Genomic DNA, 26,317 nt, shown 5'->3' with positions numbered 1-26,317 from the left:
ATCTTGAATATACGAAGACACATCGGACAGACACTGCTTGGAAAAGAGACTGAAGTCAGCATCCCTGAGGCTCTGGTGCACCTCTGACTACATACCCACTTCACAGGAACCTGGCTTTAATCACAACCAAGTTGACCCTTGTTTATCATATTCCCTTGTTAGTCCTAACTTTTTCTCAAGTTTATGCACCCTTGAGGACTGAAGAGGACACTTTCTAATGGTGACTCAGAATATGAAAGTCTGTCTTCAACCTTCCTGACCCTGGTTCTCAATCTTTCTGGTGTCTGCTCTTCATCAGCCTTGGAGACTGACTAATTGACCATACTAGAAAGATTGAAGATTAAGCCAAAAACCTATCTTGTTATTTTACAATAAATGAGTGGCTATGCAAACAAGAATGCCCAGTGGTGTGACCTACGTATCTACCCCTACAGTAAATCAACTTGGGCAGCAAGTATCTTTCCGAAAATTGCTTGGCAAGCAGGGAACAATCTCTGATCCAATACTCATCAGGCCAGAACTGTCCCACAACAAGAGCTGCTTACAACACAGGTCTCCCAACAGAGCATCCATCCACGGACACAGCACATGGCTTCCCTACTACCCAAGTGACGTAGCAAATGATTCTCTTCTTCTGTCACATTCTCTTTTCTGGTATAAAAGCAGTCCTTTCTCAGTCTGACCTGGGGACATTCTTCTGCTTATTTTATTTTGTATTATTTATTTATTTGGGATATGTGTGCACATGCACTGTACATGCTGTGTGCAGGTCAGAGGATAACTTGCAGGAGTAAGACCTCTCCTTCCACTATGTGGACCTTGGGAAAGAACTCAGGTTGGCAGCCGCTCGTCGTTAAGCAAACTTGCCATTTCTTGTTTTGTTTCATTTAGAGACAGGATTTCTCTGTGTAGCCCTGGCTGTCCTGGAACTTGATCTGTCACTAGGCTGTCCTCAAACACACAGAGCTCTACTTGCCTCTGTCTCTTGTATATTGGGATTAAAGGCCTGTGCTACCACTGCTCAGATCAATGTTACTTAAAGATGACTCTGGACGTCTGTGATCTAACCTAATGTTAGCTCTCCTGCCTCATTCCTAACTTCCTGCACCACATACTGCTGTCCTCTGGCTAGCAACAAAACCTCCTGGAACAGAAATCTAGTAATCCATAGTGTTAAGGAAGCCTGGTAAGAATGTTCAAATTGGTAATCCCAGTACTCAAGAGGCTGAGCCAACACAGCCAAGAAGTCAAAGCTAGCCTGAACAACAGAGTAAGAGACCTTGTCTCAAAAACAAAACAAGACTGTAGGGAAGATTCTATTAAAAGGCACCTGGACTGGTTTTCTGGACCTACACCAAAGCATTAGGCTGGCACCAACCACCTTCTCAGGCACCTTGGCAGGCTGCTTTTCCTTTATACACAGACAAAACCACATCAGGAGAAAGTGCTCTTTGTGAGCTGGCTCTTGGGAACTGCGAGGACGGACAAAGCTTTCATTATAAGCTTCTTGTGATGAGCCAAAGCTCAACAAACTTTAGCAGAAATGCAAACGAATATGAAATGGTTAAGAAGGCCAAATAAGATAAGAGTTGCTTCTTTCCCTGCCATACTAACAAAGAACTACTGTTAGCTTTCATACAACTTTTAACGAACTGGAGGTCAAAGGTTTCTGCTTCCTTTGAAAACCTCCTTAACTCTCCACTGCAAAATGGGACAAGCTGTGTAGACTGGGCAGACGGAGGGAGCACAGGCTTCAAGAGAACTAGGTAAGGCAGATGACTCAGAAAGAGGGACACCTAGACTGCCAACATTAATACTAGCTGTCAAGTGACAGGAAACAATCAATTCCCCATCCTCTTAAGGGCTAACCCTGCTAAGGGCTAACTCTTATAAGCCAGGCAAGTGTTCCAAACCCAGTCACCTCACAACATTAACATAATAATTAAAGGGTTGACAAAACCACCGTGTGCAGTGAAGCAGGATCCTGCTTCATTTCCCGTCTATGCTCTCACCTACCAATGTTGCCGGCCATTTATTGGAAACTATCATGTGGCACAGCTTGGCTGTCCCAACCCCAGCCTTAGCCAAAAGCCAACATGATGTCCAACAGGTTTTAGAGCATTTCAGGTTTTGGAATTTTTAGATTGAGTACTCTCAAACAGTAAAATCTATGCAAACAGTCCAAAATCCAAAAACTCAAAAAGTGGAACCAGTCGTGGTCTCAAATATTTCACACAAGTGATCCAGCAGCCTATATATCTCTACAGTGACTCCAGTGCGCAAATACACTATAGCTGTCTCCCCGCTTGGTTCTGTGCAAGTCATCTGTGTATCTGCCCTTGCTTGTGCTAAGGCCACATGACTTAATTACCGAAGCTTTGTAAGTATGTGTCCCAGGAGATCATCGTCTCCTAGCTGGCTCTCGTCACTAATATCCTGACCATTTTAGTCATTATAATTTCCTCTACATTTTAAATCAATTTGCTCATTTCCATGAAAAACAAATGTGGGGCTGGGTAATGGTGGTGCACACCTTTAATCCCAGCACTCATGAGGCAGAGGCAGGCAGCTCTGAGTTTGAGGTCAGCCTGGTCTACACAGTGAGTTCCAGGACAGCCAGGGCTACCCAGAGAAACCCTGTCTGGAAAAAACAAATGTGGGGAGGGAGATCAGGGCTGAGCAAACAGCTCAGTAGGGAGAGAGCTTGGCACACATGAAGGCCTGTGTCTGGTCCACAGCACCACATACACCATGGTGGATGCACCTGTGATCCCAGCACGTGGGAGGTACAGAAGGAGCACAAATTAAAAGATAACCTTGGCTACACAGAGGATCCACAGAAGGCCCTCTCTGAAAAAGGAGAAAATAAATCTCACAGGTTGCACTCCTACACAAACAGAATTAAACTGACCTACAAGAGTGGAGGGATGCTTCAGAGGTTAAGAGCACTGGCTGCTCTTCCACAGAACTGTGTTTAGTTCCCAGTACCCACAAGACAGCTCACAAGCATCTGTAACTCCAAGTCTAGGGAATCCAATATGAGAATGAACCAAGACAGAGAACAGTCTGGAACTTGCCCACAGTGGCTTTAAATGCACATCATCTTCCTGTCTTTGACTTCTAAGTGTGTCCATTATAGGCAAGAGCTGCCATTTTCAACTAATATGTATTTCTTACTGCCAAAAATATTTTAAGATTAAATTCCTAGCCATAAATGAGTGGAAACAATGCATGGAAAGGACATGTGGGGCCTCCATGTTGCAACACTACCAACGTATCAATGAGCAGACAGCACAGGCATGGGCTATCACCAGATCAAGGAGCTACATCCACAGGAAAGGCAAGGGGAGACATGGGGAAAGCGCACCTTTAGCTGCAAGGAGACACAAATTTCTGCACCATTTCAGAAACTACTAGATTAAAGTTAATACAACAATCATCACTCTATGAACCCTGACTCTCCAATTGAAAACCAGGATGGACACGTGTAGGGTCAGGGCCTTCCCAATCCATGGGCCACTCTAGGAGGATCACCATACTGTGCTGGGCATGCTCATAAAATCTTTAAGTGTCATGTTCTCAGCAAGATGTTCCCTGAACTTTCTGCTAACTGCTACCACCTCTCTTGGCATCTATCAGCCCTTGTCTGGTTTATTCTGCTTCATTTGCTTGATTTTTTTAAACTTAGCCTACTTCTCTTACTTTTCTGATCCTTCCTTTAGGCTGGGAGTTCTTTCACAAGGGCAGAAACTGCCCAGTGTTTTCTACACAGCCCTAGGATTGGGCATGAGAAAGAATACTGACTCCAGAGATACCTGCTGGCTGATGTGCTGGGAGAGCAAGCATGGAGACAGAGTGGGGCTGACAGCTAGGAATCCCTCTTGGGTAGCACACCATGCTTCCTCCTGAAGGCAAGTTCATGACGTTACAACAAGCTGAAGACTAAGCAAAGAGGCACTGTGTGTACCATCAAACTAGATGGTTAGAAACTCTGGGCTGTCTTCATCTGTCTGGTCTGTGCTTACACATGTCCTAGCCATGTATTTAACAAATTGGTAACATTTTTGTACTTGTTATTATCACCTTGTAACATTTTCTTCATGATTTTTGACAGAAAGTAAGAAGAAATTCTTGTGTTTCCATCTGCCCCTTTCCAACAACTTTGGGGTTGGGGTGCCGAATTCCAAAGGTACTACTTTCGAAAGTACATGGTCACTAGAGTCACCACATTAAAGATCTACATCCCTCTTTAGGAATATGGCTTCATTTTTTTTTTTTTTTTGGTTCTTTTTTTCGGAGCTGGGGACCGAACCCAGGGCCTTGCGCTTCCTAGGTAAGCGCTCTACCACTGAGCTAAATCCCCAGCCCCAAGGAATATGGCTTCATTTTAAAGGATGCTATTTCAAGGGATTGAGGAGATGGCTCAGTGACTAAGAATGTTTGCTGTGCAAACATGAGGACCTGAGTTCAATTCCCCAGCACCCATATTTAAAAAGGCGGATGTCTATGTGTACCTGTAACCCCAGCGAGACAGATGGATCTGGAACCTCAGTGGGTCAGCTAGCCTAGGCAAATGGCAGTTTCCAGCTCAGTAATAGACCCTGTCTCAAGGCAGTATTACAGGAGAGACGGGGAGAGGAGACCGATGTTCTCTTCTGGCCTCTGTACATGTGTTTTTTATCTGACCTAGGTGACTACCCAGGGATGGGGTATATATATATGTATCAAGTTGTTTATTCTTTATATAAATTATATTTCAATGAAAAAGCAAAAGGTGTAGTTCAACTTGAACTTGTGGAGGCACTTTATGACTCATAACTTGGTGAATGTCCCTTATGTATCTGTAAATGCGTATCCAGTTGGAATGACAGTGCTCCCTTAATCTAAGCCCTTGGAGACATAGGCATGCTGACCTATGTGAGTAATGGCAGCTTGTCTAAATACTGAGTTCCAGACTAGGCAAGGCACAGAGTGAGATTGTTGGTTTTTGGTTGTTGGTTGGTTATTTTTGTTTTTAATGGGTATTCATCACTGTAAATGTCGACTGGATGAAGCTGGGTAGCAGTAAGTACTCAGTTCTCCTATACTCTCATTTTTCTAGCTCCTACTTTTATTACCAAGAGACTCCAAGTCTCTTGTAAATATCAATTTGTTCTCTTTCTTCTTTCCCATATGATGAAGCTCTATTATTAGAGAAAGACGCACTTAAGACTCCTGTCCTCTTTGTGAGCCGACCCTGCTAATATGTAACGTCTCTTTTTACCCGTTACCTCTTTGCTTAGAAGACAATCTTGATATTGACAGATCTACTTTCTATTGATTAGTAGTTACACATCTGGTGTATCTTTTTACTATTTTTTTCTTGTTGTCTCATGGCTCAAGCAAGCCTGGAACTTGCTATTGTAGTCAAAGCTGGCCTTGAATTCTGATCCTTTTGTTTCCGTCTCCCAGGTGCTGGGGTTACAGCCATGTGCCACCATCACAGTGCCAGCTGCCATCTTTCCCCCCCATCTTTCTCTAAAATCAGGTTCTTCTGTCCTCGGTCTAGGGTTTCTGTTACCCTGATAAAAAGCCATGACCAAAGCAACTGAGGGAAGGAAAGATCTATTTCAGTTTACACGTCTCTATTACTGTCCATCGTGACGAGAAGTCAGGTAGGTAAACAAGGCAGAAACCTGGAGGCAGGACGTTGTGCAGAAGTCATGGAGGATCACTGCTCGCTGACTTGCTCCTCGAGATGACTTGCTTGGTCTACTTTGATAGCACTTAGGACTACTGTAAGTCAACTGGTGGCACTGCATATGGTGAGCCGGGATCATCAATCATCAATCTAGAAATGCACTTCGAGCTTACCCACAAGCCAAACTAGTGGGTGCATTTGCTCAGTTGAGGCTCCTTCTTTCAAAATGACTCTAACTTACATGAAATTAATGTCAAACTAGCCCCCACGCCTTAACTTATTTTCTAAGGCAGGGTCTCCAGCTAAACCTGGAGCTCACCTTTTCAGCAAGACTGGTCGGCCCCAGATCCTTCCATGTCTGCCTCAAGAGCTGGAGTTAGAGGCTTTTTAAGTGTAGTGAAGTAGACCTGAACACAGATTCTTCTGCTGGCGTAGCAAGCACTTTACCTATCTTCTTACTTTTAACTTGCTTGTACCATTACATTTTAATTGAATTTCTGACTAATGCTGTATTTATTACACCTTTTTAGTTTGGTATGTATGTATGTGTTGTGTTGTGTTGTGTTTTGTGTGTGTGGTGTATGTACCTGTACATGACTGCATATGGGTATACATACATGTGTGTGTGCATGTGTCTTTAAAAATTGTTTTTTATTGACTTATTTTGTGTGTGTACACATGAGCACATCCCATGGTTTACAAATGGAGGTCCAAGGACCACTGTGGAAACTGGTTCTCTCCTTCCACTATTCTGACAGCTCACCATCTTTGTTTTCAGCAGAGTTTCTCACTGAAACTAAACCTCATCATTTTGGCTAGCTGCTGGCCAATGAGCTTCAGGCACCTCTCTCTCTCTCTCTCTCTCTCTCTCTCTCTCTCTCTCTCACACACACACACACACACACACACACACACACACACACAGTGAGGTAGGTAACAGGCATATGCTTCTGCACCTGTTTTTTTTTTAAATCTGATCCGATAATTTCTGTTAGATGTTTGAATTATTGACACTTGATGTAACTACTAATATATGTAGATATTTTAAAACTGTTAGGAGGTTACAATACATACATATTTAACTGTGTGTGTGTATATGTGTGTGTGTGGATATGAGAGAGAGAGAGAGAGAGAGAGAGAGAGAGAGAGAGAGAGAGAGACTGATTTATCTTGGGTTGTTTTTCATTTTTGTTTTTGAGAGAGGCTCTCACTCTGTAGCCCAGGTTAACCTTACTTATAATAGACACTTCAAGGCAGGGCAACCCTTGGACGTTTTGTTTGTTTTGAGAAAGGTCTTGTGTTGGTTGGTCTTGAACTTGGGGACTTTCAAACAAAATATATTAATATAGACCAGATACTCAGTCCAAGTTCAAATGCTAGTGCTGCTATTTATTAAGTGCCCAACTGCAGGTAAATATCTTACATGCTCGGTGCTTCAGTGTAGAAGCACTGACAAATGTAGATGATAACTGCACCTACCTCACAGGGTTAGATAAAATGTGAAGATTAAATGAGTTCGTACAGATAAGGTTTCCAACAGTGCCTGCTGTAGCATAGGCCACACGAATGCTAATCATTTTGTTATTTGTAAATAAACACAGAAAGCTGGAGATATAGCTCAGTGGTAGAGTGCTTACCTAGCATGTGTAAGGCCCTGGGTTTAGTCTCAGGGACCTCAGAAAAAGGCGGTGCTGGTGAGGTAGCATATAGGTCAAGGGACTTCTCAGCAAGCCTGGAAACATGAGTTCAATCCCCTGGACGCACATGGGGGAAGAAGAGGACGGACCCCTGGATGGTTCTCTGACCTCCACTCACACACATACACACACACACACACACACACACACACACACACACACACACACACACACAGGAAAATAAATAAGTAAATAGACAAATAAATGTAATTTAAAATAAAAAATTACAAAAGCAGAGACTTGTTAGTTTTTAAAAACCAATTTTAGATCAAAATTATAATACTCATATTGATTAAAACAAGAGTTTTATACTCTAAACACAAAGCTTTTTCTTAGTCCTCCAAAGCCCTCCAACCAGACACAACAGAGTGCTACAAGATTGCCTGGTAGAAACCAAACTTAGTATCATAAAAAACAACACATTCGCCAGGCAAAGCTTCAAGTGCCTGAAATCTTCATGCTTGGGAGACTAAGCCATAAGGATCATGAGTTACAGGCTAGCCTGAGCTATATACTTAGTGAGGGTTTTTTGTTTTGTCTTTAAGGTTAAAGCTATGGCCTGGTATGGTGGAACACGTCTATAATCCCAGCACTCAGGAAGCACAGGCAAATGGATCTCTGTGAGTTTGAGGCTAGCCTGATCTACAAAGTGAGTTCCAGGCCAGCCAAGATGGTTATACAAAAAAATGCTGTCTCGAGGGAAAAAAAATTGACAAAGATTAAAGCTATATACTTAGTAAGATACAGGTGCTGATTAAATTATATTATACTTAGCTGGAAATGATAGCCATGCATTGTTTGAGTGAGGTACGAGGCTGGAGTCTAGCAAGTCAAAGGTAAAGTACCCCATGTTGAACAGTTAGAGCCCCAGCAGTAGAAAGAGCAGCTATAGCTGGTACATTGTCAGATGCAAAGAAAAGCAAGACGTACTTCGAAGTTGTACTTCTTCATCTGGTTGAGGTGCCGGCAGTACAGGTAGAGCATGCCAATGCTGCTGCCCACTGCAATGTAGTCCCCGTTGGTGTCCAGGGCTGTGAGGTAGACCACAATGGAGCGAAAGCCTCTCTGGATCTTTGTGGGAATGGCGTTGAGGAGATAGTACAAAGGGCAGAATTCTCGGAACGTTACAGGCTCTGACACCGATGCCATGGTCAAGGTTTCCGCAGATGTTCTCCAGACAGTATGAATGTTTATTCGTCATCTAGGGAAACCTATGGGCTACAGAATACAGCAGTGTAACTCTTTCAGGTCTACTCATGCCAAAAAATAATAATGTTTATAGTGGGAATATGGTATTCTCAGGCAAATAAAAATCATAGCTGGAGGGGCTGAGGAGACAGCTCAATGGTTAAAAGCATGCCCTGCTTTTGCAGGATACTCCCCACATCAGACAGCCCAGGACCTACTGGAACTCCAGCTCCCACACTGCGCTCACATGCACATACTCCCATCCAGACATGGGCATACACATGAAAGTTAAAATAAAATAAAGTGGGATGATGGAAATGACTCAGTGGTTAAGAGCACTGACTGATCTTCCAGAGGCCCCAGATTCAATCCCCAGCACCCACATTACAGCTCAAACCATCTGTGACCCCAGTCCCAGCAGATTGAAGCCCTCTTTTGGCCTCTGTGGGCAAAGCATGTGCAGACCTACATGCAGGTAAAACCCATACATACAAATAATAATAGTAAAATAACAATGAAAATGAAAATAAACCTTTAGAAAGGAACTCTAGCTGGAGCTTAAGCAGAGAAAGTGAGTGAGAAGTGAGGTTGCTTCAGCATTTGAATTTCAAATGCACTTCAGTTAGGACTAGCTCCCACAACACTGGGGTCAAACAGAAGAGCCGAAAGCACAATTCTTTTCAATTCTTATGTTCTAGCCATAAAGGTCAATGCAACAAAAAAAGAGACATAAAATGACAGGAATTAGCCCTGGGTTTCCTTAAGAAAATGCAGGATTAGTGTGAATAGAAGTGAGCCAGGAGCAGGTCTCTCTTGAGAAGACTACCACTGCGCTGTCTTTTTCCAAAGCACTTCTCTCTCTGGCCTAATAGTCAAAGAATCATGCCTAAGTTCATTTTGAATCTTCTTAGGTAGAGAAATGCTTGTAATCCCAGCATTCAGGGGACTGCAGCAAAAACATTGCTCTAAGTTCAAATTTAGCCTAGGCTACAGTGAAAACACTCTCAAAACAAAATAATCTCCAAGTTTTCTTTCTTTTTTAAAATTTATTTATTTTATGTATCACTACACTGTCACTGTCCTCAGACACACCAGAAGAGGGCCTCGGATCCCATTACAAATGGTTGTGAGCCACCATGTGGTTTCTGGGACTTGAACTCAGGACCTCTGGAAGAGCAGTCCGTGCTCTTAACTGCTGAGCTATCTCTCCAGCCCCCTCCAACTTTTCTTAATAAAGAAAAAAACATGGCTCCAAAATCACTTATGACCACTGTCCAGCCAATAGAAAGTCTGTAAAAGACTCTACTGTAAACATCCAATAATATAGTCCACCTGTCTGAGCAAGACACAGGAGAAAGCCTGTATCAGAACAATAAGCCCAGTCGAGAAAAATGAATTCCTCCCATTAATGTCTGGTGAAAAAGCAGGTCCCCATAGCCACCTGGAACCCAGTCACCATGCAGCTCCCACCTGCCCCTCCATGAACTAAATCAAGATACTCTATCCTCACCAGCACCTTGTGCTCAACAAAGTTCACTCACTCATTTAAGCCTTACTCTGCCCTAGATGTAGGTGGCCTCTTCCTCAACTTTCAAAAGAAAGCACTGAAGTGAGACCCAGTGGGGACCACAGGGCTGAGCCTTGAATCTCAGTCTGAACCCTTAATCCACAGCCCTGGACCATAGCTCTGCAATAACCAACAGGTATTGCCACATCGACAGTCTGTCTGATCCAACCTGGAGGCATTGTTTACACCTAGTTAGGGTTATTACTACTGAAATGAAACTCTATGACCAAAGCAGACTGGAGAGGAAAAGGCCCATCTGCTTTGCACTTCCATATTGCTGTTCATCACCCAAGGAAGTCAGGACAGGAACTCAAGCAGGACAGGAACCTGGAGGCAGGAGCTGATGCAGAAGCAAAAGTAGATTGATGCTTACTGGCTTCCTCTTCATGGCCTTTGCAACCCAGAACCAGCAGCCCAGGGATGGTACCACCCACAACAGGCAAGGCCCTCTCCCATCAATCACTAAGAAAATTAGTGTCTTACGGGCCCATGTACAACCTGATCTTATGGAGGCATCTTCTCAGTTGAGATTCTCTCCTCTCCAGTAACTATAGCTATGTCAAGTTGATATAAAATTAGCCAGTACAGGTTCCACGAGGCCTTCTGAGCCTTGTTTAGTAACTTCTTGGGATGCTCAATTCACTATCCCTTTGAACTGTGAGTTCTCTAATACTCTACGCTTGAGTGACTGAGTCCTTAGTCTTCTGATTAGGTTCATCAAACCCATTCTCACGTGAGCATCTTGAATGATTTCTCTACCATTCAGCTTTTGCTACAAAGAAGGGTCTCCACAAATAGGCTTCTGTTAAAATGCACGTCCTACACGAGATCTCCCCTACCCACCACCCCAGCACAGCACTCCTATCATGCCACCTGCTTGTTTTGTCTACATTTCTTTAGACTTTCAACATGGAAGCACATGCATACATACATGTGTACAAACACAGACAGACAGGTCTATAAGTCCTGTAAAAGCAGAGGCCACACTGCCTCACTTACCCCTTAGGGCATCTAGAAAAGAGTCTGGCACTGGACAGGTGTGCACTGAGCAGATGAATGAATAATGAGAAAGGATAACAGAGAAGAAAGGAGTGAGTGACAGGAATGGAATAGTACCCAATAGCTTTTGCTCAAGGCTGGGAAAGCATGGATATAATTACCCAGTGTCCACACATGGTAACAGCCAATACAGTAGAGGTCCACTGTAGATAACTGTAACTCTATCCTTGATTGTTAGGGATCTAACTGAAACATATTCTTTTAGCAGAAGTCAAGGCTCTGGAAGGCTCAGAAATCTGTCCAAGTCACAGAACTAATACAACAGAAATCTAAACTATGAGAACTGAACTGTCTAAACACCAGCACATCACAAATTTATAGCCTGACAAGGACCCCACAGCTTTGACTAGGAGATGCCTGCTCTCTAAATCAGACTGCAGAAGCACCCTAGAAAAGTGGACAAATCCACAGGATCCAATCAGATGCAGAAGGCATGGCTGGCAGACAAAGCCAGCTAGCCACTGGCCATCACCTTTCAAAGCAGGGAGACCACTGTAGAGCATAGGGCTCTAAAAACATAGGAACAGGAGCAGGAGGAATGCTGCAGTTATGAGAGCCCAGCACTTGGGAGGCTTCCCAGTTAGAGGCCACTGAGGACTGTAGAGTGAGCTTCAGACCAGCCTGGGCTACATGGTGGGCACTGGCTCAAACACACACACACACACACACACACACACACACACACACACACACACACACACACACACACACAGCCAAGAACGCATTACTAGAACTAAAATTCTCTTTTAAATGTTCAGTTTTATCATCACAAAAAGCACAGACATATATCTGAGCACATTCTTTTTTTTTTTTTTTTTTTAAACTTGAGTATTTCTTATTTACATTTGGAATGTTATTCCCTTTCCTGGTTTCCGGGCAAACATCCCCCTAATCCCTCCCCCTCCCCTTCTTTATCGGTGTTTCCCTCCCCACCCTCCCCCCATTGCCCCCCCCCCAGCTGGGGACCAAACCCAGGGCCTTGCGCTTCCTAGGCAAGCGCTCTACCACTGAGCTAAATCCCCAACCCCCTCCTCTTTTTTTTTTTTAAGATTTATTTTTATTTATATGAGTTCACTGTAGCTGTCTTCAGACACACTGGAAGAAGGCATCGGATCCCTTTATAGATGGTTGTGAGCCACAATGTGGTTGCTGGGAATTGAACTCAGGGCCTCTGGAAGAGCAGTCAGTGCTCTTAACCCCTGAGCCATCTCTCCAGCCCCCCAAGCACATTCTTGGAAACAGTTTTTATTTTTAAAAATTTATCATCATCATCATTATCCGATGGGCATTTTGCCTGCACTTATGTCTGTGTACCATGTGTACCTGGTGCCTGCAGAGGCGAGAAGGAGGTATTAGATCCCCTGGAACTGAAATTACAGACGGTTATGAGCCACCATATGCTGGAACTCAAGCTCAGGTCCTCTGCAAGGGCAACAAGTACTTTTAGCTGCGGAAACATCTCTCCAGCCCCTGTGTTTAATTTTTATTTATGTTGCAAGAGCCAATGAAGCCCAGAAGAGGGCATCAGTGGCTCTGGACTCAGAGTTACAGGAGGTTGTGGACCACTAGAGATGGGTGCTGGGGGGGTTGGGGATTTGGCTCAGTGGTAGAGCGCTTACCTAGCAAGCACAAGGCCCTGGGTTCGGTCCCCAGCTCTGAAAAAAAAAGAAAAAAAAAAAAAAAAAAAAGAGAGAGATGGGTGCTGGGAACCTAACTCAAGTCTTCCGATAGAGCAGCAGTGCTCTTACCCACTGAGCCGTTCTCCAGACCCTTGGAAAAATTTAAAAGGTTGAAAAGGCTAGTCCAGTGGGAGTGAATTAGCAATACTAACAAGGGTTTTGAGAAGTGAAAATATTAAAATGCATTATCAAACTGTTTTCCATAGCTGTCATGATTTTCACTTTAAACATGTTTTTCCAAAGGACACGGAAGGTCGGTAAGTCACAGCACTAGGTGTGGTTCTGGCTCCCTCAGCACCAGGCCTGTGCCTTCCACCCAGGAGTCACACAGGGAAAGGGCTGAAGCTGACTGCAAGAAAACGAGCCCACAGGAGAAGGCTGAGAAATCAAGAGCTGCGGCCTCCCTATTTGTGACACATTTGAGGAAAACGACTTAGACTTAATGAACACTCCTGACTAGTGTTTCTGCATCCATAGTCTGCAGAAGTTTGCATCCATAGCCATACAAGTTTGAAGGCACACTGGCCTACTTCAGGTTCAGACCCACTGCCATGAACTAAACTGAGGCTTTCTGCCATAGAACAGCTGCTCACTGCAGTGGCAATGGCGTCAGAGGGAAAGGACTGGGGCTGAATCCCAGAGCTATCCTAAGAGCAGCTGTGGGCCCTGGGGATTATGGAATGGCTCCAGGCTGCGGTTTACCCACCTGACAATGGTAAATAATACTGCCAAGGAGTAAGGTAGCACCAAAGCCAGACTGAGTGCTGTCCAGGCTGAAACCCTGGTGCTTATCACAGCTCCTCCCTCTTGCTCACCTTCATGTACGCTCCCACACTAAGGCCAAGGACCCCTTCCCCACACTCAGGCTTCACAATTCACTGTCCCCTCTACTCAGAAGGATCTCCTTCTACAGATGTGGCTTCTTTTCATTCTGGGGCCGCAGCAGGACCATTATCACTCCAGAAGCCTCTCCAGGCTAGATCGCATATGAGTGTCCAAGCTTCCCTTTCCGTCTGTCATGCCCATCATGACTCTCACTCACCACAGCCTCAGATTCTTCACTTGCTAAATAACCTCTTCTGTGAGAAGGGATGCCAGTTCTCTCTTAGCACAGAGTACCTGTCCATAAATATTTGTTGAATGAATAAATAAAATGCTAACTTCTAGTCTTATTGCAAAACAATCTTGATACAATTCCCTTCCTCTGCCCCTCCCCGCTTCTGTTCTTCTCTCTGCTCTCATTCTTGCTAGGGAAGAGGTCTACTACTGTGGTATAGCTCAATCCTTTTGTCCAGTGTTTAGGATAAATAATGCGAGGGTTGAAGAGATGGCTCAGCAGTTGAGAACACTTATTACTCTTCCATAGCACATGGATTTGGTTCTCAGCACCCACCCCACAGAACAGCTCACAACCGCCTGATAACTTCCAGTGCCGAGGGATCTGATGCTTTCTTCTGGTCTCTGCAGGCATTGAACATGCATGGTACACATAAAGACAAGGCACATATATGCATATAAATAAAATTAAAATATATAAGCAATGATTCTTTGGCTATGAGTATTTCATTAAAAATGCAAAAGTTGAGTTAAAAACAGAAGTTGTGGGCTAGAGAGACACATAAATGGTTAAAAATGGTTGCTACTCTTTCCAGAGGCCCTGAGTTCAATACCCACTTCTGGCGGCTCACAATTTCTTGGAACTCTTGTAACTCTGACATCCTCTTCTGGCCTCCATAGGTACCTACATACAGGTGACACACAAAACCACTACACACATAAAATAAATCCTTTATAAAAGTCATAGTTTCCCTCCCCATGCTCCATCAATTCCATAAACATGAAAGGTAGACTATATCCAGCCATCATTTTAATGAGCATTTCCCAAAACTAAAGCTCGGAGTAACCTAGAACCCAAACTATGCACCCAGCAATACAATGGCCACATGTCACCACAGGCTCTGATAGCATTTGTGTACCAAGGACCTTCTCCAAACTCAATACAAAATAACAAGTAGTATTCCTGCACAGTTTTTTCTAGACAGTCTCAGTCTAGCCCAAGGTCCTCAAACTTCTAAGTGCTGAGATTACAGGCACAGACTTTCTTGCCTGCCACACCTCTATCCCCCTCTCTTACTCTTTAATTAGAATTGTTACTTATATGTGTAAGTTTGTAAATTCAGTCTGCTGAAATTACTTAGTGTAAGCACATCTGGCCCTTACAATCTATCCTTATTTGGGCTTTTAAGTTATATTCATTTGAGACAGTCTCACACTGTAGCTTTGGCTGGCCTGGAACTCCCAGGGATCTTCTTGCTCAGTTCCATGAGTAGCATGAGTACACACATACAACACCACGCCCAGCTGATGGACTATTTTACGGCAGAATGCAAAGGGGCGGGAATAATTCACCTCATGGATGAAATGCTGTCTCTTCCCTGCTTCCACTCCTGCTGGCTAGCCAAGTGTCACAAGTTAAGCCCAACCCAAGTACTGAAACCAGACATTTTAACCTGGCAGTGGCGGCTCAAGCCTTGAATCCCAGCATTCAGGAAACAGAAACCAGAAGGATCTCTAAGTTCAAAGCCAGCCTGGTGTACACAGCAAGTTACAGAATGACCAAGGCTACACAAAGAAACCCTGTCTTGAACAACAAAACAAAGCAAACAAACAAAGAGAAACCAGACATCTGAACAAAGGTCCACATCCAACGTCATCTCCATCTATACTGTCTGCTCCAGGTGCAAATTTTACATTTCTATTTATTTGTTACTAATGTGTGTGTGATATAGATGTATAAGTGTGTGCGCACCATGACACGCACGTGGCAGCCAGAAGACAACACTAGAGTCAGTTTTCTGTCCATCTTTACATGGGCATCAGGATGGGACTCAAGCCCCCAGGAGGGTCTTGGCGTCCTGCTGGCCCCCTAAAAGAGCTTGTAATCCTAGGACACAGAAGTATAGGAAGGATGAATGCTATAAATCCAAGGCCAGCTTGGCCTACACTGACAGTTTACAAACCAATCAAAGTCTACACGGCAGCATTCTGCCAACCCCTACCTCTAACTGACAACTACAACAAAAACTACAAACACCTAAAGGAATACAATACAATCAGCACTCAACACATTGTTGGATTAATCTCTCTCAAAGCCCCTGTGCTGACCAGGTATGGTGGTGCATACCTATAATTCAAGCATTCAGGAGGCTGGGGCAGGAGGACCTTAGCAAGTCTGTGGACAGTCTGGACTTTATAGTGAGATCCTGTTCCCAAAAGAAAACAAATACTATGCCACATTGCCCCAATACGGCAGCAAAGATTCATTGGGACTCTTATGACCAGATCCAAAGGGTACATTCATGAGAAACATGCATCCTGAACTTGCTTCTGCTTCAACAATCCGGAAAAAACACCACCAAGCCAGGTGTGGTGGCCCACACCTTTAGTTCCAGGCAGGGGCAGGAAGGATCTTTGAATTCAAGGCCAGCCTGAGTTCCAGAACAGCTATGACTACACAGAAAAATCTTATCTTGGAAAACAACAACAAAACAATAAAAAAAAAAAACAACCTAATTTCTGCCTCCTGATTCTACCAAGCTCCCTTGTCAACACTGGTGGGAAATTCTCCGTACTTGACCCTAAAACCCATTCTTAGCATAATCATCTCCTAATCTGTTCCTCACCTTTCTAAATTCAAGCATCTGCTGTTGCCCTCAGCTTTCTGCCTTCTCCCCACTAAGTCCCAGCAGTCCTTTTGCTTGAATTATATAAAGGCTACTGTGAATTGAGATCCTCTTCAACCCCAATAGACAACTTCCCTAAGGAAAACTGAAAACAAATCCAGTAAGAACCAGTCTTCCATTGAGAAAGACAATGTGGCTATATCAAAACAACTGCTTAGGCCTGGAGACATAGATCAGCCCTCAACAGCAAGGGGCTGCCCTTCCAGAGGACCAGAGTTCGATTCCTACCACCCACATGGCAGTTAACTACCTCCAGGGATCTGACACCCTCTTCTGACCTCTGTAGGCACTGCACACATGCAGGTACACAGAAATAAACACATGGAGGCAAGACGCCCATTCACATAAAATAGGATTTTTAAAACTTAGGTGGGGTGGGAGGTGGGGAATGAATCCCTGGAGGACTTCATTTCATCCTCCCCATCCTCAGGATTCTCAGGTTGGAAATCTCAAGGACAAGACTTCCTGAGGGAGTGACTGGGTGTGAAGGGTAAGCATACACCCCTAGGGCCTGGCACAGCAGCTGGCATAGGGGAAGCCTAATAAACTACACGTTAAATGAACAAACATGGGCAGTAAGTCAGGTTACAAAACCAAACAAAAGGGCCACAGGTATAGAAGCATTACAGCTGGGTGGGAGTAGGTACAAAAAGTGTTGCAGCTTCGAAGACAAGGACGCTCCCGGTGATAAGGAACTAGAGCAAATTTGAATTCCTGAGTTCACACCTAGGACCTGAGTTTCCCACAACTCCCTGCTCCAGAAAGTTTTTAAAACCTTGGCTGCAAATGATCATTCCAGTCAATGACAAATCAATACACCTTCCATGCTGCCAACAAATGGAACAGAAAATTACTGAATATCGGTGAGAAAGAAAGGAAGCACAAGGGGCAGGAAAGAGAAGTAAAGTTGAGAAGGAAAACAAAAGTAATGGGAAGCCAGAGACTTAAGGGACTAAACGAAAAACCAGCAAAGCCCACAGAGCCGGGTGGGTGACAGCAAGGACTAACCCTTATTGACCCTGGCTGTGCGTGCACTGACCCATTTAATCCTCCACTATCCCAAGATAAAAACTTATCATTTTACGGATGACGAAGCTGAAGCTAGAAGTTGACACTTGCTCCAGTAGACGAGTAGGAAGGGGAAGCACAGTGACCTGACCCCGAGTCTGACCCCAGGGTCACCCCATTCTTTAACCCTCACTGTCCACTCGGCCTCGGAGACCACACAGGGAGGCATTCGGTATCCATTTAACCAACACTTACTCAACTCCTACTGGGTGCCCAAGCCAGCTGCTTGGCGTTGGTGGGCGAATGTAAGGGATACAGCTGAGGATCCGGGAACAGAACAGAACGCAATGTCAATCTTAAGGCTGAGGAGCCTGGAGCCCGCCGCGAGAGGGATGCAGGGTGGGGCAGGAGGGGAGGAGCGAGGGGAGCTGGGGCGCCGTGGCGGCCCCGGGCGGTGTGCGAACGCTGCGGCGCCCGGTGCTCTGCACAGACGCGGGCTGACAGACGCGCCGCGTGCGGTGGCTGCCAGGGGGACGGCAACACGGCTGTGGAGACTCTGAGGGGCTGAGACAAGGAAAGGCGGCCCTGCCAGGGGGCGGAAAGGCGAGGGGCGGCGTCGGGACGTCGGAGGCGTCCAGCACCCACCAGCACGCTCCCGAACTCACCTCCCGCGGCAGCCCCTCAGGACTCCTCAGCCCCGCCAACCCGGAGGAGGCGGGATGGACTCCCGGCCGCAGGGGCTGCCGGGAGCCTGTTGCCTAGGCAACGGGTTAGGCCTCAGAGACGAGCCGTGACTCCGCCGGAGAGCTAGAGCGGCAGAGCTACAAGTGTCGGCGGGCCCGCGGAAGTGACATCACTTCCTTAGTCCGTGGGCGGGGCTTCTGGTCATCTCGGTATCTACCTGTGGACCGCATGGAAGGTGCGTGAGAGGGCTATGCTTCCCTGGCTGGGGAGGCTACAGGTCTTGTGGGGAAAGGTAACGAGCCCGTGTCGTGTCGTGTGGGGTGCGCCTGGATCTCGCGGGCTGCCGGGAGCCTTGTTCCTTCCGGTGTGTCAGTCATCTGAATGTGGTGAAGTGTCAGCGGTGTGAGGCTCAGAGCATCCCGGAGCACATTGGAGCCAAGCCTGACCTGCCAACCCCTCTGGAAACCCTTCCCCGAACTCCCGCAGTCAGTGAGACCGGCCGTGGAGCTTGCACTTTGTGATAAAGGCTGTCTCTGTGTCGATTAGTGTCGCATGGGTCAGTACGTTAGCCTATGGCTGTGGTCTCGTTGAGTCCCATTTAGTTTACAAGCTTAAAAACCTCTGCTGTGCCTCTCTCAGAGCTGGTCTGGGACTCACTGATATTTCCCTATTTGCCTCTGAGTGTCTAGAAGTCAGAACTGTGCTTTTGATTCCTAAGTGGGTCCAGCAAACTAAGTCAGATGTGCTCCTCACCCTTAAGAATCCCCCCCGAAGGACGAATGTAATACAGGAAGTAAGAGCAGTTCCTCCATGTAACGCGTTAGATTCAAAATCTACTATGTATGCAAGATATGGGAGGGGATGAGACATAACCCCTACTCTGGGTGAGCTCAGCCCTGCGGGGAATATAGACTCACTAGTGAATGTGATGACAGCTGACCAATAGGAGGTAACATGTCTACTGCAGTGACACGTAATGCAACTGGGGGATCCAGGAAGACTTCTTGAAGTAAATAACTGTTCAAGTTGCTTCCTGTTACTATGGTCAAAATACTGTCCCCAAAAAGCATCTTGGGAGGGAAAGATTTTATCTGTCTTACCCTTCCAGGTCATAATCCATCAGTGTGGGAAATCGGCAGGAACCATGAAGGAGGCTCCTTCCCTTCCACTACCTCCCGAGTTTGCTTTCTCCTACGATTTTCTTTTATGTGTATGAGTGTTAATGCCAGCATTTATGTAAACGTATCATGTGTGTTCAGTGTCCACAGAGGCCACAAGTGGACATGGTATCCGCTGGAGTAAGGATCACGGCTGGTTGTGAGCTTCTTTGTGGGTGCTGGGTCTTCTGAGCCAGCTCCAGCCCCTCAGATAGTTTCTTAGACAGCCCAGGACCACTTCCCCAAGGGTGGCACCACCACCGTGAGTCAGGCTCTTGAACGTCATTTAACACACAGACATCCCCACAGACAATTGTTAAATGGTGGCTCTCTTCCCTGGTATACCAAGCTGACAGCAAAAGTAACCAGGACAGAGACTTTCTTTCTTTGTTTCTTTTTTTTGCATTTAACTATTACAAATATATCTATTGCAAACTACAGATACGTTAACAGTTATATACAAACAGAATTTTATCTATAAATTCTCTGGTTGCATTGAAATTTTGGGGTCAGAAGAAACAAGTCTCGAAATATTCTAGTCTCCTAATGAAGGTGACGTTAAAATACAGAAAATGAAATCCAGAGCTGGAGATGTGGCAGCAGTCCCGAGCACTTGCTGCTCTTCTAGCGCAGTGGAGTTTGGTCCCCACACCCACACTGAGCGGCTCACAAACACCTACAACTCTAGCTCCAGGACGTCAGTCACCCTTCTGGCCTTGGCATCACTCCCACACATTCACACACACACACACAAACAACCCTTTAAAAATAAACTCTGCCCCATATGGAATATTCCACTAAAAACCCAGAGAATTTTTTTTTTCCTTAGAGGTTTTCTTTCTTTCGAGTGAGGCGATTTTAACATTCAAGATTGAAATGAAAATGACCAGAATTCTGTTATTACTCTCTAGCGTCCGAAGTTTTTAACAATTCCCTCTGTCCAAGTCACTGTCTCGGCCTTCCTATAGGAGGGTAGAACACAAAATATTTACACCATTTATTTATTTTAATTAGCTTACAAGGTAGGTTTCTTTATGGCACTTCGGGTGTCCCTCTTTGACCCTTCCCCCCCCATCTCCACCCTAGCTCCACTTAGATGTCTTCCCCCAGGACTCCCTTCCATTCTCAGGTTGCAGGGAACCAAGTGCGTTCACTCATTTGGTAGTGAGGTAGACCATGAGACAGGAGATCGAATCCCGGTGCCACTCCAGGTCACTGCCTGCTCTCTGCTGTGCTTGCAGTGGCCTGTGTGGCTCCAGCTCTGTGAGCCCTTGTTTGCCACTTACCTGTTCAGCTTTGTCCTGTTTCTTGTACTCACCAAGTTCATGGTCAAAGACAGTTTTAACTGAAGCCCAGAACTCACAGTGGTTGGCTGGCCTTGATCTCTTGGCTCTCTTGAACACTAGGATTAAAGCCTTTCCCGGACACCTGGGTTTCTGTTCCCTTTTTACATGGTGCTTAGGGTCTGGACTGGTTAAAGTAATTTACTTGTATACTTTTTGACTCTTTTGGGAGTGTAAGTGCCGTGGTCAAATTGCCGGTTCTCATTCACTCACTTCATCCCCCATGCCTGACATGTTGAAGGTAACCAACTGGTATCTGTTAGTTGTTTTAGTAAAGGATGAATGAAAAAGATCAAGCAGAGCTATTGGCTGGGTGTGGTTGCACAGCCTGCAACCCAAGCTACCTCAGAGGCTGAGGCAGGAAGAAAGTTCACAGTCTGTCTTGGCTGTAAAATAGGTCCCACCCGCCAGAGCAACTTTATGAGATCGTCCCACAGTATATGGATGGGCTGGGGATGTAGCCCAGTGGAGCATGCACAGGGACCTAGGCTCAATCCCCAATACCATCAAAGCAAACCAAAAAACAGAAGAGCCCTAAAGAATACTGTGTTAGCAGACACACACACACACACACACACACTCACGAACAGTCAGCGTGGCCCATGCTGGAATAGCAGAGCAGCACTGAGGCAGAGAGTGAGTGAGGGGCCGTGGTGGAGAAGGGAGGTGGTAACTGGCTGTTATATGTCAGGCCCTTGCAGCTTCACATGTTATTTACATTTGGTTTTGCTGTCTTAGTCTCACTGTGTGGGACCAGACTGCTTTGAACTCATCTATCCACTTTAGAGCAGGGCCTGCGTTATCACCATTTCGCAGATGAGAATATTGAGGTTCCAAGAGATTGACAACTATGCCTACATTCACAGCTGGCAGAGCTGGGACTCACACCCAGGAAGCATGGTCCGTATTCAGGGTGTGACCTCCAAAGCATGCAGCTGCCATGTATCCTGGATTCCTCTAAGCTGTGAGATGACTGTGTAGGTTTGTAAGTCTAGAAGGCAGCACAGATGCTGCGCTGCTCTTGGTCTCGCTTTCCTCAGGTCTTGGTTTGGGGGGATCTCAGATGGACAGTACTACTGAGGGAAGGCGCGTCCCAGCAGAGACAACTGTGTGGCTCGAAGGCCTTCCTAGGAGCTCTGCCTAGCTATGCAGGGCTGGAGCAGAGATGCAGGCAGAGCTTTGAACATCTTCCCAAGTCACAGGCAGAGCAGCTGCAGCCTGGCAAGACCACCTCTGCATCCCCAGTGTCCACTGCCTCAGCACTGTGGTGTGATGAGCTCTCAGGAGTCAAAAGCTCAGGTTAAGAGTTCGAAGTGCGGCCCCGGGGGGGGGGGGGGGGGGGGTTCAAGGTGCCAGGTATAAAGAGTCGAGACTAGACTGTCTCATAGGAGAGATAATGGTAAGTGTTAATGTGTTAGTAGAAAGTCACAGCTTGTTTCTCTTTTTTTTTAATATTTACTTTATGTATAAGTACACTGTAGCTGTCTTCAGACACACCAGAAGAAGGCATCAGAACTCATTACAGATGGTTGTGAGCCACCATGTGGTTGCTGGGATTTGAACTCGGGACCTCTGGAAGAACAGTCAGTGCTCTTAACCGCTGAGCCATCTCTCCAGTACCTTGTTTCTAACTCTTAAAGTAGACAAGGTGGTGGGCCCTGGAGACAGGTAGGAGGATCTCTGAGTTCAAGGACTGCCAGAGCCACATTTGAGACCCTGTTTCCAAGAAGAAAAGTAGACAAGTGTTTGTGGAGCCATGAGCTGTGAAGAGCCTCTTAGTTTCTGGGACATGGGTTTATCCAGTTGGTGAGGCATATCAGACCATTTTACTGTGGAGGCTGGTGATCCTGCCTTCCTTAACTGTCATGTTCCTCTTGCTCCCCATTAGCAAAGACTCTTGGGATCACTACACCAAGAAAACCTGTCTTATCTGTCAGTGCAAGAAAACTCAAGGACAATGCAGCTGACTGGCATAACTTAATCCTGAAATGGGACAGCCTCAGCGACAAGGGCTTCACCACAGCGAGCAGTATTGCCAACCTGAAAGTCACCTTGTTGTAAGTACATGCGGTTGCCAAGCTCTGGACTGTCACTTGTGCACTGAGAGAACTGAAGAATTTCCTGGAGTAAGTAAACTAAAGCCAAGAGAGCAGCAGAGTAATACCTGTAAATGGGCAGGGGGCTGACTGCGTGGTGCAGGACCTGCTGAAAAGGCAGGGCCTGGAGGATCACAAATGTGACACCCTGAGCTCGAGAGATGGCTCCCTAGGTAAAGGTGCTGCCACCAAGCCTAGTGACTGAGTTCAGCCCCCCACAACCTACATGGTGGAAGGAGACAGCCAAACTGCTGCAAATGGTCCTTCATGGGCACCATCGTGGCATGAATGTGCCCATTCTTATATACACACAGACAAATGTAAAATAAGTACAAGATTGTGCTGCATGTTGTGTAGATCTGTATATAAGGTTATAAAGAGATTGCCTGAGGAGAAAGGGCTGAGTGATACTATTCCCTCTCAGGAATGTGGGGTGGCAGGTAAGTGGGATCTCGTGTGTATACACTGGCTGCTGGATATCCCTCCCTCCATTTTATTTACGGGCTTTGTTTAGTTGCTATTTAGTTCTGTTTGAAATAGTTTTACCACCCCAGGCTGACCCTGAACACCCAGCGCTCCACCCGCCTCTGGCTCCTGAGTGCTGGGCTTACTGTGTACACCGCCACACCCAGCTTGTTTCCAGTTTGTGGCAGGAGCCAGCTGTGTGGCCCCAGGCTGATTTTCCTGCCTCAGCCTCCCTGAGGAGTTGGAACCACAGATGTGTGCCACTGCACCCAATTCATTTTATGTCCCTTTCTTGGTGTGTGGGTATTTTGCCTGCATATTTGTCCTTGTGCCACTTGTGTGTGTTGTCCACAGGGCCAGAAGGAGGTATTATCCTGGGACTAGAATTACAGATGAGGGTGAGCTGCCTTGTGGGTGCGTCTTCTGGAAGAGCAGCCATGCTCTTACAGCTATGCTTTCTTTCTGCAGACTGTATCTGCTGTTGTCATCTAGATTATTATTTTAGGGGTCTGAGTCTTTTCCCTGAACGCATGCACGTGCATCGCATAGCTGCACCATCTGAAGAGGCCAGCAAAGGGCGCCGGGTCCCCTGAAACTGAAGTTACAGGAGTTGTGAGCCTCCATGTGGGTGCTGAGATCAAGCCTGGGTGCTCTGAAAGAGTGGCAGGTGCTCCTAACTACTGTGCTACCTCTCCAGCCTCTGTTCAGTTTGGATCAGAGACCTGGTGCGGGCCCAGGCGTACTGTGTAGGGAAGGTAACCTTCAGCTTCTCATTCTGCCTTCACCTTGTGCCACCCCCTCTAGCTTTCTTCTATTTCTAAAAAAGACAAAGTGGAGGTGGGGAGACTTGAGAAATGACTCAGTGCAGCACTTTTCCCTGGGTGGCAGTGTACACCTTTGGTGCCAGTACCTTGGAAGCAGAGGCAGGCAGATCTCTGAGTTTGCGGCCAGCTGGGTCTACTGAGTGAGCTCCAGGACAGCCAGGGCTACAGAGAAACCCTGCTCGCAAAACAACACAATGCTTTGTATTACAGAAGGATTGGGTTCAGTTCCCAGCTCCCACATGGCAGCTCATAGCTGTCTGTAACTACAGTGCTACAGGATCTGATGCTTTCTTCTGGTCTCTGTGGGTACTGTATACACACAGCACACAGACAGACAGACAAATATTCACACACATAAATTACAAATAAATATTAAAAAGAGAAAAGAAACAAATGTAGTGGCTCATGCGCTTAGCCTAGCACTTGGGAGGCAGAGGCAGTGGATCCCTGTGAGTTCAAGACTGGCCTACACTGTACAGCATGTTCAAGCCATCTAGGACTACTTTAAAAAAGTCTTTTAAAAAGATCCTGTTTTTTAAAAAATGAAAGAAAGAAGACAAAGGAGGAGAGAGAACTCCGAGGTACTCACCAGGCAAACCTGAGGACCCGATTTCAAACCTCAGTATCCACGTGGAAAGTTGGGCATCTCGGTGTGGGTTTATAATCCCAGCACTAAGAAAGGAGGCGGAGCCCCAGCCTAGTCTGTAAGCCCTAGATCCATCCCATTGATGAGAAACCATGTCTTCAAAAAGGAGGGCGGCTCCTGAGGAATGCCACCACAGGCTAACTACTGGTTCTGTACTTACTTGTGGCACACATCATAGAGGATGCTCATACTCTGTTTGCCTCATGGTCCAGACCAGAAAGAAGATACTGGGATCCCAAAGTCCTTTGAAGGGAATCCTTTCCCTACGTGGACAGAAGCCTTTCCACTAGGCTCACCTTAATAGTTGCACTTTCTTCTAACAGCACCATAGACTCCAGTTTTAAAACTACTCTTGACTCCTTTGGGAAATGACCCATGTCTTACGCGTTTCATAGAACCAGCACTAAGCCCTACACCAAGGATTCCACATGGCTACACTTCACTGCCCCTAATACAAATGAGTCCCGATGTATAGCTCAGCAGTGGAGCATTTGCAGCACACAGAGGAGGCCCTTGGCTCCATCCAAGCACAGTAAACTTGGGTAACTAGATGTGCTCACGGTGTAAATGTAATCCTTGTATAGGAGAGTCCTTAGGAAACCTGTTAGCTCTAGGGCTAGAAAGATGGCCAAAGTGTTAGGAGCTCTTGCTATTCTTTCAAAGAACTGGAATCTGGTTCTCAGCAGCTCCTAACTGTCTCTAACTCCAGCTCCAGGGACTCCAGGGACTCCAGTGCCCAGTTCTGGCCTCCACGTTATAAATGAGCATCTATTGCAGTGACGTTTGCAACATGTTGCAATATGTCTAACATGTATGCAATGTATCTAACATGCATGCAATATGTCTAACATGATTATATAAATGATGACTTCTGTAGGATCCATTACAACAAAATGAGGCTACTGTGTAGCCAGGTTGTGAACTCCTCCTCCTCAAGCACTGGGGTTAGAGATGTGCAGTCGCCTGGCATGAGATGAGTCTGAAGAGTGTAATTTGTACCCACTACCTTCTGCTTTGTCCAGGAGTAAAGAGAAGGTTGAATTAGAGAGCAGCAGTCCAACTTCCATCGAAGAGGAAGAGAAGACAAACCTGGACTATGATAAAGGACTTGAAGCATTGTGTGAGGAGCTACAGGCCATCTTGGACGGCTTGGTAAGACCTGAAGCTACTGGCCATCAACATCACTGTCTCTCAGCCCAGGGCAGCTGTTTGGGGTTTGCTTGACTGTGGGGGCATTCAGAAGAGTCGGAGATCTCTCCTCCCACCTACTTACAAACCCTGATGCTCTCAAGTCACGTCGGGTACATACTCCAGCAGTGTCAACTGCTTCAAGGGTCCAGAGTGAATATTCAGATTCTGTGGGCCAGACCATTTCTATCACACTGACTTCTTGGTGCTGCTGTGTAACACGAGAGCAGCCATGGTGTTGTCAGTGTGGGCCTAGCAGTTCCTACTTCAGGCTGTGGTCCGAATCAACTGCA

The 26,317-nt window shown here is 46.0% G+C and overlaps 2 protein-coding genes across 16 annotated transcripts in view; one reads left to right on the top strand and one right to left on the bottom strand.

Moving 5' to 3' along the window:
• The window catches only part of Tecpr2 (tectonin beta-propeller repeat containing 2), a 102,423-nt gene extending 83,999 nt beyond the window's left edge, over positions 1–18,424 (bottom strand). For 3 of the 9 annotated variants that reach the window (XR_010052098.1, XM_063262024.1, XM_063262025.1), the window contains exons 1-2: positions 18,287–18,424; positions 8,308–8,595 (exon numbers count right to left, since the gene is read on the bottom strand). Coding sequence is in view for 5 of the 9 variants with exons in the window: in XM_063262024.1 (XP_063118094.1) it covers positions 8,308–8,526 (219 nt within the window). In the remaining 4 variants the exon portion in view is untranslated. Of the gene's footprint in view, positions 1–7,317; positions 8,596–17,652; positions 17,789–17,876; positions 17,940–18,286 lie in introns of those variants that run through there. The other 6 variants (XM_039113381.2, XM_008764970.4, XM_039113382.2 and 3 more) reach the window with 6 other exon arrangements.
• Positions 18,391–26,317, top strand: part of Cinp (cyclin-dependent kinase 2-interacting protein) — a 22,322-nt gene continuing 14,395 nt past the window's right edge. For 4 of the 7 annotated variants that reach the window (XM_039112098.2, XM_039112097.2, XM_039112096.2 and 1 more), the window contains exons 1-3: positions 18,393–18,540; positions 22,694–22,862; positions 25,859–25,988. In XM_039112098.2, coding sequence (XP_038968026.1) covers positions 18,534–18,540; positions 22,694–22,862; positions 25,859–25,988 — 306 coding nt within the window. In that variant the 5' untranslated portion in view covers positions 18,393–18,533. 7 annotated transcript variants of the gene reach the window in all.

This window comes from Rattus norvegicus, chromosome 6 (assembly GCF_036323735.1).
Source record: "Rattus norvegicus strain BN/NHsdMcwi chromosome 6, GRCr8, whole genome shotgun sequence".
Classification (NCBI taxonomy): domain Eukaryota; kingdom Metazoa; phylum Chordata; class Mammalia; order Rodentia; family Muridae; genus Rattus; species Rattus norvegicus.
This window is presented reverse-complemented; position numbering and strand designations above follow the sequence as displayed.